The sequence below is a fragment of the Oratosquilla oratoria genome, chromosome 35, assembly GCF_046742065.1.
Source record: "Oratosquilla oratoria isolate Oo_2021 chromosome 35, ASM4674206v1, whole genome shotgun sequence".
In the NCBI taxonomy this organism is placed as follows: domain Eukaryota; kingdom Metazoa; phylum Arthropoda; class Malacostraca; order Stomatopoda; family Squillidae; genus Oratosquilla; species Oratosquilla oratoria.
Genome location: NC_134811.1, coordinates 23,692,746 through 23,705,245, shown reverse-complemented (window position 1 = coordinate 23,705,245; position 12,500 = coordinate 23,692,746). Strand labels below are relative to the sequence as shown.

The 12,500-nt window shown below is 38.9% G+C and overlaps 2 protein-coding genes across 2 annotated transcripts in view; both read right to left on the bottom strand.

The window, feature by feature from the left end:
* Nucleotides 1-7,003: 7,003 nt before the first annotated feature.
* LOC143018691 (compound eye opsin BCRH2-like) lies at nucleotides 7,004-8,324 on the bottom strand. Its single transcript, XM_076174277.1, has 5 exons — nucleotides 8,186-8,324; nucleotides 7,878-8,086; nucleotides 7,432-7,536; nucleotides 7,203-7,325; nucleotides 7,004-7,102 (listed from the first exon to the last, which is right to left on the bottom strand). Exons 1-5 carry the CDS (start codon nucleotides 8,322-8,324, stop codon nucleotides 7,004-7,006), a joined length of 675 nt encoding a protein of 224 aa, XP_076030392.1.
* Nucleotides 8,325-10,421: 2,097 nt separating this feature from the next.
* LOC143018807 (compound eye opsin BCRH1-like) overlaps nucleotides 10,422-12,500 on the bottom strand; it is a 2,928-nt gene continuing 849 nt past the window's right edge. Inside the window, exons 3-7 of the mRNA XM_076174385.1 lie at nucleotides 12,150-12,344; nucleotides 11,298-11,506; nucleotides 10,848-10,952; nucleotides 10,619-10,741; nucleotides 10,422-10,520 (exon numbers count right to left, since the gene is read on the bottom strand). Of these exons, the coding sequence (XP_076030500.1) occupies nucleotides 10,422-10,520; nucleotides 10,619-10,741; nucleotides 10,848-10,952; nucleotides 11,298-11,506; nucleotides 12,150-12,344 (731 nt within the window). The remainder of the gene's footprint in view (nucleotides 10,521-10,618; nucleotides 10,742-10,847; nucleotides 10,953-11,297; nucleotides 11,507-12,149; nucleotides 12,345-12,500) is intronic.

Below are 12,500 nucleotides of genomic sequence, written 5' to 3'. Positions count from 1 at the left end.
TTAGCGACGAAAGTCAACTATGTAGTTTTAGTTTCCCTAACAATAATACAAAATGTATCAAAAGAAATAATGTGTACTGACACAAACGAAGGTCTCGAAATAAACGACTACTTGGATCCAAGGAAATTTTGTCTTTCAATGAAAACTCCTTTATCAATTAATTGACTCCTCTCTATCTGTATGTGTTATTGTTGGCTGTGTTTCCCGGGCACCCTGCGTATGTATATTCCGTGATGTTTATATATGGGTCTCGTGTGGGGTGACCGTCTCTCATCAAGGGCTCCTCAGGTGGTTGATAGATGAATGGCCTCCTGACAAAGAGGTTACAAGTGGATGTTTTGAATGAATAGTCGCAGAGCAGCCGACGCTGGAGCTACCAGGGACTATGGAGCTGGGTGGTGTGACAAAGCAAAGGCAACGAAATCCTCACCTTTTATTCCAGGTGACTGCCACACCTTGGGTGGATAGTTGTTATTCTTGCCTGCAGTAAGCGATACTAGACAGATTTGGATTTGGGCAAGACAGTGCCAATTTGGACCATTTGAGGAGATATCTGATTAAGCTTGGAACTGGCCCAGATGGTAATAATCCTGCCCTAGATCATTACACGTGGTAAGTAAGGAAACTCTCAAGTGAAGTCATTAATGAGGGTAACTCGGAGGTCATTAACGAAGTGAGTGGTCTGGATGAATTGTGCAGTACCCTAACTACTAGGATTTTGTTTCCAACAAAGATTTATACCCTTCGGTAAAAATTAGGGCAGATGGATGATGGATAGGTTGAAAATGAGATCGAAATAGAAAGGTTTTATGTTTGAATGAAAAGGGAAGAAAAGCACGTCTGGATTAGATATAATAAAATAGCTAATCTATTTCCATTATCTCGTGACCCACAAGGCGTTGTCTGCCGTGTTGTCAAGTACTGAATCAAAACATTCAGCATATACCGGAAGGTGTCCCGAATATGTTGACATGGAATATTCTAAATGTATATTGATTTTTTCATTAAATGGTAGGTGAATTGTTTTACATGCAAAGAAGAGAGGAGACTTGTTAAACGATGTGGCATCTCAGGTCAGGTCAGGCATCTCCTGACCTAGGAATTTCCCTGGGGTTGGGGTGGGTGTAGAGAAACCGAGTGCGGGTCTTCGGGCCGCTTGCAGTCTCTTTAATTATACCTGTTATACATACAAACATAAGGAAAACGCTATTGTAAAGAAAACAGAATGTGAACAAGAAATTGGGAGTGTTAATGAATCGTGACCTTAAATCTAGGAAAAAGTGCATTGATACCGGGGACTGGATTAACAGAACATTAGAATTTATTGTTAGGGCGGATACAAGCAAAATTGCAGATTTAGTTATTAAGCTCTAGCAATAGTTAGACCCATCCGTGACTATGCGGTACAGTTTAATAGCCATGGCTAACTTTAGGTTACTGCTAGATGACCTTGGATAATAGGTATCAGAACTGAAATGAAGAATGTAAAGACAAGATAAGAGTATCAGCCCAAGAAAACCAGAAACTTATGCCTTCGATGAAAATATGTACGTAATGAATGCAACGATGATAATGAGTGTGTCAATATTTTCTTAATTATAAAGAATTCAAGGAAAAAAGATGATCACTTGTGAGACATATCATAAAGGCTAAAGAGGATGAGGAACAATATCGTTTTATAAATTGAACTCTTAACATTAGATAAGACATATATGAAGAAAGTGACAGCTTATATTCCTTGTGTATAACAAGTTAGATATATCATTCCTCTGGTGTCTTTCATTATTCTAAGTGTTAAGGTTTCAGCCAAGGGCCAGGAACTGTACTCATGAGCAGATATGTACAGGGTGTACTCATAACACTGGGGAACACTCATTTTGTTGCATTTAAAAAAATACTTTTCTATAGTCAACTTGAGTGTGCTGATTTCAAATCTGAAGTCAGGTTTTGTCTGCAAGCTACAGATTTTATGCAATTTGACATTTTTATTTATTTTTTAAATTTTCGTTATTATAGGAAATTGCAATATCAGCCACAATTCTTTTGTTCACTTGAATCTTAATACAGTATGAAAGCCATTTCTGTACATTTATTAAGGCAAAAGAAACAGAACATTAACAGAACATCTATCCCAAACTTAGATTAGCATCCTTCAGAACATCACCACAGCTGATGGAAGCTTATCAATTTCTTTGTGTATTTTTTTCAGGCAGGAATTTGCGTTTGTAACTTTTGCGTTTGTACATTTCATCTGGGCAATTTCGTTTAATGCTCCAGCAGTAGTCAGCCATCATACTTTTGTCCCAGCGCCCTTGGTAGCGTTCTTCCATGATCTTTAGGTCTTGGTGGAATTGTTCTCCGTGTTCGTCACTCACAGCCCCCAGGTTGTCAGGGAACTGATCAAGGTGGCTGTTCAAAAAATGAAGCTTGATGCTCATGTTGCACCCGAGATCACGAAAAGCGAGGAGCATTCTGTTCACAAGTTCACTGTAGTTCTCCGCCTTATTGTTTCCAAGGAAGTTCTGAACGACTGCCACAAAGGATAACCATGCTGCCCTTTCTAAAGCGGTCATCTTAGCAACAAACTGATCATCACGAATTAGGGTTCGAATCTGTGGGCCATCAAACACGCCTGCTTTGATCTTCTCAAATGATAACCCTGGTAAAGCTGTGATGATGTGTTGGAAACGTTCACCTTCGGTTTCCAGTGCCTTGACAAATTGTTTCATCAAACCTAATTTGATGTGAAGAGGAGGAAAGATGATCATATCTCTGTTTACAATTGGGTCTTGTATGATATTTGGCATGCCTGCTTCAAGGGTGTCACGAATAGGCCAGTCCTTCTGGACCCAATGTCTGTCTCGTGCTCGGCTGTCCCACATACAGAGGAAACATGGAAACTTGGTGAAACCTTTCTGTTGTCCAAGAAGAAAGTTGACCATCTTTAAGTCTACACAAATTATCCAATTGTGCTCATGATACTTTAATAAGTCCATGACCATTCTCATATCATCATAGTCTTCCCGCAAGTGCACTGAGTGACCGACAGGTACTGCTCCATAAACATTGCCATTATGTAAAAGAACACACTTTAGACTGCGTTTTGAACTGTCTAAAAAGAGTCTCCATTCAGCAGGACTATAGTAAGGTACACCCAGTTCTTTGAGAAGCCCTGGGATGTCATGGCAGTAAACAAACTGTCTGTCTTTTGAAAAGAAGGTCACAAAAAGCTGGTCACGCTTTTTGAAATATGATACTTTAACAGAGTGATCAACAAGATTTCTGCCTTGTAATCTTGATGCCAAAAGCTCTGCTGCTTTCTTTGAAAGACCTAAATCCCGCACTAAATCATTCAGTTCAGCCTGGGGAAGAGGCTTAGGGACGGGGAAAGGTTCAGTGTCTGAAGAACAGTCCTCCGATTGTGAACACTTTTCTGACAATTCACTGTCACAACTGTCTTGCTGGCTTGTATCATGTCCAATGTCTTTATCGTCCAATGAAGGCAAGCCTTTGAAAACTGGAACAGGTACTTCTTCAGAGTGCGGAACAGGCCGAATAGCTGAGGGAATGTTCGGATACGTAATCTTATGTCGGTTTTTCTTCCCAACACCCGTTGTGTTTACCATGCAGAAATAACAGTCAGTTACATGGTTGGTGGGTTCGCGCCAAATCATTGGAACTCCAAAAGGCAGACCTTTGCGTTTTCCTTTGGTCCAGTCTCGAAGCATTTCCTCACAATTGTGGCACGCAACATGAGGAGCCCATTGCTTGTCTTGATCACCAAGATGAACTTCAAAATATGCCTTGTAGGCACGCTTGACGAACGAGGATATGTTACGTCTCTGACGATTGAGTGTGTAGCATCCACATATGTAGCAGAAGGCATCAGGCTTGTTTCTGCAATGATGTCTCATTCTGGAAGCCATGTTTGAACTGAAACAAAAGAAGAATGATCAAAATATTAGAAGCTATCTATATATATGGACGTTAAAATGCTTATACATGGTTTACGCAAGTTCACATATGTACAATTTCATTAACCTCAAATTGCATACAAACTAGAGCTTGTAGAGAAAAACTAATTTCAGATTTGAAATCAGCGCCTAAAACTCTTTCAAAATCCGTTAAAATATCCAATGCAACTCAAAGTTACTGAAAAAGTGTTCCCCTGTGTAATCACAAATTTTCTCAATGCACGTCAAAAACAAATAAATAAATAGATATATGAATAATAAATGAATAATAGATAAATTAATAATAAATAAATGATAAATGATATATAAAATAAATAATAAATAAATAATAAATGAATAATAAAGAACAGATAAATAACAAATAAATAACAAATAGATAAATAATAAACAATAAATAAATAGATAATAGGTAATTAATAGATAGATAATAAATAAATAATAAATTAGTAATAGATTAATAATAAATAAATAATAGATAAATAATAGATACATAAAGGATAAATAATAGACAAATAATAGATAATAGATAAATAATAGATAAATAATAGACAAATAATAGATAATACATAATGAATAATAAATAATAGATGAATAAATAATAAGTAAATGAATAGTAAATAAATAATAACTAAATAGAATATATAAATAAATAAATAAATAAACGGCGCCATGAAAATAACACATGTAAAAGGGGCACACTACCGATCTTAACAGACCAATACAGCGAAACACCAGGATTATCTATAAAGTTTTTATTAGAGTTCGTAAATGATAGAGGTTATTGTGCTCGGCGTTGCTGCATCTCACTGGAGCACACAATAGTCTAAATTTGATATAAAGTAGCCTACGGCACGCGACACGATCACCATTCATCAAACACAATGTCCTTGACAATGCATGAAGAATGAACAGAGTACATGAGGTCACTGCGGAGTTGGTGGCGCCAAGTGTAGGTTTTAGGAGAATGGCTGAGGCAGACGACGCTTTGGGGATAGGATCAGTAATTTCCAATTGCAATTAATAAAAAGACAATTTTTTCTTTGTAATATATATATCTATCATTGACTTTTGGAAGTATTAAATTTAATTTATATAAGATTAAACAGCCTTTGTTTACAAAGTGGTTAGTCTTTAATACAAGATCAATAAAGCTGTTGTCTTTGTTGGCTTTCTCAGTTGTGTCATTTCTAGTATATACCATATATGTGTGTAAACTAAACACAATAAAGTTTTCAGTTATCAATATTGTTACTAGTATTTTCAATTTTATTACTATGAATCTTGCTGTGAACGAAGACCAGATTCTTGAATTCTTTGAACATTTATTCAACGTTTCGATAACAATGGCTATCACCAGAAAATGCATGTAAAGCATAGTATAACAAGGTCGTACAATAGCTAGAAAACCACGCAGTAACTGCTAACATGACAACAGGGAAGAACGACTTTATTCAAAGGATAGATGTATAGAAAAGTTTAAAGTTGATAAAACACCAGGGCCTGACGGTTAGCATCCAAGAATATAGAATGAAATGAAAAACGAGATTGTTGTTCCATTAGAAATTATGAAAAAAAAATCATATCCAGTGGGGTGTTACAGGAGGTAGAAACGAGGGTAATGGGGATAGGATTGAAGATGATTAGAGAGACTGAAGAGAAATGGAGCTCAGGAGTTCAGCAAGTTGTTGTTTTCTGATGACACAGCGCTTGTGGCTGGGTCAGACGAGGGTCTGAGACGACTGGTGATGGAGTTTGGGAAGACATGCGAGAGGAGATAATTAAATGTAAAGTGATAAGATGTACAAGAGGTGAGGGTGGTAGCAAGTATGAGATAAATCTTCAAGAAGAAGGGTCAGAGGAAAGGAATGATCTTAAACGTTTAGGGTCGCAGGAGTTGGGGTGGAGGTAACATAAGAACATAAGAATGAAGGAGACTGCAAGAGACCATAAGGCCTACACAAGGCAGCTCCATATCCATCACCAGCTCTAATCCCCATCCATAAAATTGTCTAACCGTTTCTTAAAACAACTGATAGTTTCAGCGCTCACTACGTGGTTACCAAGTCTATTCCATTCGTTGACCACCCTATAAGTATACAAATTCTTGCCTATTTCCTTCTTAAATATGATTTTGTCCATTTTAAATTCATTACTGCGAGCCCTGCCCTGTTGTTTTAATATGATGACCTTGTTTGCATCACCGTTGTTAAAGCCTTTGATCCACTTGAACACCTCCATTTGATCACCCCGCACTCTGCGTCTCTCCAGAGAATGTAAGTTATAGAAGGAGAGAAGCATGAAAATGTCTTGCAGTTCTTTTATGAGGAATAAGTGTCTGTGGTGGATGTAAAGAGAAGTCTGTATGAAGGAGTAATTGCACCCACGACTATGTACAGGGTAGAGATTTGGAATGTAAAGGAAGAGAAAGGGGAAATTTATATATGTTTGAAATGAAGTGTTTGAAAAGTATCATGGGTGTTACGACGATGGATAGATTGAGAAACAAGAAGGTGGCAGATAGGATAGATGAAAGAATACTGGGATGGTTTGGACACACGGAGGAAAAATTAAACCAAGGAATACTAGCAGAAAGGAGTGAGGAAAGCAGAGGTGGATAAAGTGAACCTAAGGGGTCGACCAAGAATGAGATGGATGGATGGATGGGGTGAGAAGGTATTAGAGTAAATTGGGAATGCCTTTTGAGCAAGAAAGGGAGAAGGTGACATATGGTCACCCCACATGGGACTTACATATAAGTATATCGGATTATGCATATGAAGGAAACAGAGAAAGAGATTACAATAAATTGATACAGGAGTATTTATTGAAAGACAATGTTTTCTTGGATCCAAAAAGTCGTTTATTTCGAAATGTTCGTTTGTGTCAGTGTACATTATTTCCGCTGCTAAATTTTGTATTATTGTTAGAAAAACTAAAAGTATATAGTCACTTAGATCACATTGATAAGTATTTTGAAACCCCTATCCCTATTAAGCTGATGCGTTGATGGAGCATTTTGCTGAATTCGCTTATTCCTTTGCTTCCACTTTAGTAGCATTTGACTGATTATCGGTTAGTTTGTCCTCGGGCTCGCGGATGCAGAACCAAGGAAGGGTCTTTTGGAGAGCCTGGAGAGGAATTGCAAAAGAGTTAGATGGGCTTCTTTTTAGTAGCAGACATTCAGAATCAAATATATCTACAATTTAGTTACAGTTAAATGAACCTCACCAGTCGGAACTTGGGGTGGTTGATGGCGTAGATCATTGGGTTGTAGACAGAATCAGTCTTGGCCAGCAGAGAGGGGAGCAGAGAAACCAGAGGCGTCAGGCCTGATTGGTCGAAGGCCAGACCCTATTAAAACAAACGCAAGGAATTAGGCTTATGCCTACATGAATGAGGTTGTATCAACTACACACTAAAAATCCAAAGACGATGGAGCAGTTAAAAATGACATTACCCGAATGACTACTGCAGCATAGGGTGTCCAGCAAATAATCCAGAGGGCAACGTTAGTCATTGCAACCTTGGCGATGCGGACCTCAGCCGACTGTGCGTTGGAGTCCTGTCAAGTAACAAAGTTAATCTATAAGATCACCATACACCAACAATGTCTTCGTAATTAGTCAAATGTTGTGCTGCTGGATAGTGAGATCAATCAATCTTTGTGGGAAGGGGAATGCACATAGCACAAGTATATGTGGAATTGTAACTGTTACTCCAAATAGGAGTGGATGGTGAAGAGTGCAAAAGAGTGCAAATATGATGGTGAGGTACTAATTTTATAGATCATACTTGATTATGGTGGTTGCTACCTGCGTACAGACAACGATAAAAAGGAAGACTCTCTCCAAATAAGATAGGAGTCCTCTACATTGGAAGTACGTATAAGAAGTAGGAACTCACTGCGTTGGATCGGAGAGTGGACACATTCATCTTCTTGGCCTGTTCCCTCATGGCCTTCTCGTGAGCAAAGATAGCTTTGACGATAAAGACATAGGAGCAGACAATGTTGGTAAGAGGAATGACGAAGTCGAAAGTAAAAATGCAAAGACCATACGAGCGACGGTTGACGTCACAGGACAGGTAGTCAAAAGAGCACGAGTCCAAGATACCTGTGCGAAGAGGGTTCAAACTTTCAATAGGTGCATTATAATTAACAATGACAATAATAATAATCTTCATTTGAAGAGGAGAGCATACCCCTCACATACATCCTTTTTCAAGTTCAGTAGTAATGATTCTTAACTTTTGTTCAGTCTTGCGTAGACTTTGTACAAGTAAGTGGAAATTACATGGAATGATTAGAGAGACGATGTCATTTTCCTTGGTGGTCTCCTTAGAACACGCCATAATATCTTGACTCTTACCAGACCAAAGGTCTTGAATGAAGACAACCTTGACGTGTGCTGATTATCTTTCAAAATCCACGATGAAAGACAATATGACCACACACGCCATAGTATCTTGACTCTTACCAGACCAAAGGTCTTGAATGAAGACAACCTTGACGTGTGCTGATTATCTTTCAAAATCCATGTTGAAAGACAATAGATCCACACACGCCATAGTATCTTCACTCTTACCAGACCAAAGGTCTTGAATGAAGACAACCTTGTCGTGTGTTGATTATCCTTCTAAAGCCATGTTAAAAGACAATTAGAACACACACGTCATAGTATCTTCACTTTTACCAGACCAAAGACCTTGAGTGAAGATAACTTTGTCGTGTGTTGATTATCCTTCAACATCGATGTTGAAAGACAACATGACACACACCTTGAGTAGCATCAAGGAGGTTGTTACCAGCACCCAAAGAGTTTTGCGAAGGATTTGCTCCTCTGCTGGCGTATTCCTACTAATAATTGATAAAACACCTTGAATTCCTGAATATCCCTCGCCGGTGTCCCTCGCCGTTGTCCCTCGCCGTTGTCCTTCGCCGTTGTTCCTCGCCGTTGTCCCTCGCCGTTGTCCCTCGCCGTTGTCCTGCGCCGTTGCTCCTCGCCGTTGTCCCCCGCCGTTGTCCCTCGCCGGTGTCCCTCGCCGTTGTCCCTCGCCGTTGTCCCTCGCCGTTGTCCCTTGCCGTTGTCCCTCGCCGTTGTCCCTCGTTGTTGTCCCTCGCCGTTGTCCCTTGCCGTTGTCCCTCGCCGTTGTCTCAGCCTCAGATCCAGTACTAAAAAAAAAAAAGAATAATAATAATAATAAAAAAAAAGAATAATAATAATAATAAAAAAAAAAAAAAAAATCGGTCTCCGATCTTCTCTCGTTTTTTTTCTTAGCTTAATTTTTCAGTGACCTATCTTTCTCTATCTACTTATCGTTCATATCCTTTTTATCCACACATTTTTGTACTTGTCACCGTTTGCTAGTTTTTCCGCTTTTGACAGTATCCCTTTAGCTATCATATGAGTCTTTAGTTTGGTTTTAATTGGCCTGTAGTTATTTTCCTTTGAGTATATATCCATCCTATGCACGTCGTCGATTTCCTTCTTCAAATCCTGGCTCTCGTCCTGAACAGCTTTCAGTATCTCCTTTGCAATTTCTTTCTCTTCCTTTTTCTTTGGCATTTGTGTACATTGTGTTCTTTTTTATACCGTAAACCACAATGCATTTCTTTTTATCCACCGTGTCTCCCACCCAGTTTTTCTTTTCTTTGATTACCTTAATAACTGTTTTCTTTGTATTTTCTTGTACCTGCTGCTGTATTATTTCTTTGAAAGAGAGTCTTTGATTTTGACGTTCCTGTCCCCACCGATTTTTCATTTCATTAAGATGGCTTTCTTTGATCGATTTTCCCATCTTTTCGGTCACTGCTTGTAATCATTCTTTGACCTCTTTCTTCAGTTCTTCGTTTTTATTTCAAATAGAAGGGAAGAAATTGGTAGTATGTTTATGAAAAGGAAGATTGATATGTTGGCACTACGTGAAAGTAAATTGAAAGGTGGGGATTGAAAGGGTGGTGAGGAGAGTAGGGGAAGTGGTGAGGGGACGAAGGAGGAAAGGAGTAGTTTTGCTGGCAAGTGATGGAGTGAAGTACCTATAAGGGGCAAGCACCTATAAGGTTAATGTTGGTGAAGGTGAAACTGGGATGGGAGATGTGGATTTATGTGAGTACATATGTACCTGGTAGTGAGCAAAATGAAAAAGAAAGGGAGGCTTTTTGGAAAGATTGAACGAATATTTTGAGATATCTGAGAGGAATGTGAATCTGGTGAGGATCTCAATGCTAGAGTAGGGGGTGAGCCAATAGGAGGATTAGTAGGAAGATTGAGTTGTCAGGTACGAATCAGAGAGAAAGAGTAAAGTGAAGTGACACAGGAATTTTCATTGAAAGACAAAATTTTCTTGGATCCAAGGTCGTTTATTTCGAATTTTTCGTTTGTGTTATTGCATACTATTTCCATTCATATACATTTGTATTATTATTATTAGGCATTATGTCTAAGTCGTTTATTCTTTATTTTCCACTTTAGTGGTATTCGACTGATTGTCAGATGGCTTCTCCTCGGGCTCGTGGATGCAGAACCAAGGAAGGGTCTTTTGGAGAGCCTGGAGAGGAATTGCAAGAGTTAGATGGGCTTTTGTTTAGCAACATAGATTCAGTATCAAATATATCTACAAATTTGTTACTCTTAAATGAACCTCACCAGTCGGAACTTGGGGTGGTTGATGGCATAGATCATTGGGTTGTAGACTGAGGCAGTCTTGGCCAACAGAGCGGGGAGCATGGAAACCAGAGGCGTGAGGCCTGACTGGTCGAAGGCCAGACCCTATTAAAACAAATGCAATGAATTAGGCTTATGCCTACATCAATAAGGTGGTATTAACTATTCACTAAAAACCCAATGACGATGGAGCAGTTAAAAACGACATTACCCGAATAACTACTGCAGCATAGGGTGTCCAGCAAATAATCCAGAGGGCAACGTTAGTCATTGCAACCTTAGCGATGCGGACCTCAGCTGACTGTGCGTTGGAGTCCTGTCAAGTAACAAAGTTAATCTATAAGGTCACCATACAGCAACAATGTCTTCATAATTAGTCAAATGTTGTGCTGCTGGATAGTGAGCTCAATCAATCTTAGCGGGAAAGGAAATGCACATGGCACAAATATATGTGGAATTGTAACCGTTACTTCAATTATGGGTGGATAGTAAAGAGTGCAAAATACTACAAACGTGATGGTGAGATACCATTTTGGTACATCATACTTGACCATGGTGGTTACTACCTGCGTATAGACAACGATAAAAAGCAAGACACTATCTCTCCAAATAGCATAAGAGTCCTCTACATTCGAACTACGTATAAGAAATCGGAACTTACGGCGTTGGATCGGAGAGTGGACACATTCATCTTCTTGGCCTGTTCCCTCATGGCCTTCTCGTGAGCAAAGATAGCTTTGACGATGAAAACGTAGGAACAGACAATGATGGTAAGAGGAATGACGAAGTCGAAAGTAAAAATGCAAAGACCGTACGAACGACGGTTGATGTCACGGGACAGGTAGTCAAAAGAGCACGAGTCCAGGATACCTGTGCGAAGAAGGTTCAAATTTTCAATAGGTGCATTATAATGAACAATGGCGATAATAGGAATCTTCATTTGAAGAGGAGAGTCCGCCCCTCACATACATACTTTTTCAAGTTCATTAGTAATGGTTCTTAACTTTTGTTCAATCTTGTGTAGACTTTGTACAAGTAAATGGAGCCTACATGAAATGTTTAGAAAGACGATGTCATTTTCCTTAGATAATTAATTTCTAATGGTCTCTTTGGATTTCAGAATATGACTTTGAAATAGGAATTTCCAATAAAGTATGTCTGTAAATGATGCAAGTGGCATTTCACAACCTGCTAATAAGATTTTTTGTCCACATGAATGGGGGAAATCTGGACATGTGAACCAAGTGAAATGGAGGAAACAGCAGATAAAAAAAAAAAAAAAATGAAAACCACAGCTCTTAAGCTACTGTATATCGACATTTTCAATAACTCTAAGGGTATTTCCCAGGAAAAGACAAGTTAACTTGCAGGTAAACAATTTAAGATATGTTTTGATATTGAAAGTTTCCAAATTAACAATAGAGTATGTTAGAGGAAAAAATCATTTACCTATCACGGTGAATGGGAAAAGAGTCATTCCTCTGCCCTTCAGATATGAATTCGTCGTACTTACCTTCGGGAACGTAAGCTCCCCACCCGAAGAAGGGAGGAAGGGACCAGCCGATCGCGTAGGCATAACAGAAGAGGATGTACAGGAAGGCTCTGCCCTTGGTTAACGGAGCAGAGGATACTCCATGGACAATGACGTTATACCGGTCAAAGGAAATGAAGGCAAGGGTCCACAGAGAGCACAGACCGAAGATGGCTCCTGAAGAAACAATTAAATTGGGTTATTGATGTCACGAAAATATTTGGTTTTCGTATGTATGGTGTGGTGATAACTCGAATCCTCAAAATAGATAACTCGAAAAGATGTTGTGCAAGTATTTCAAAATATACATGACTGTTTACCAACTTAATTATT

What these genes read in the sequence shown, in the direction of transcription:
- LOC143018691 (XM_076174277.1), bottom strand. Translation starts at nt 8,324, where the DNA reads ATGGCGTGTTCTAAGGAGACCACCAAGGAAAATGACATCGTCTCTCTA. An exon ending in TACTGAACTTGAAAAAGGAT is followed by an intron (nt 8,087 to 8,185) that starts GTATGTGAGGGG and finishes CTCTTCGCACAG; the next exon opens with GTATCTTGGACTCGTGCTCT. An exon ending in CCACTCTCCGATCCAACGCA is followed by an intron (nt 7,537 to 7,877) that starts GTGAGTTCCTAC and finishes GTTACTTGACAG; the next exon opens with GACTCCAACGCACAGTCGGC.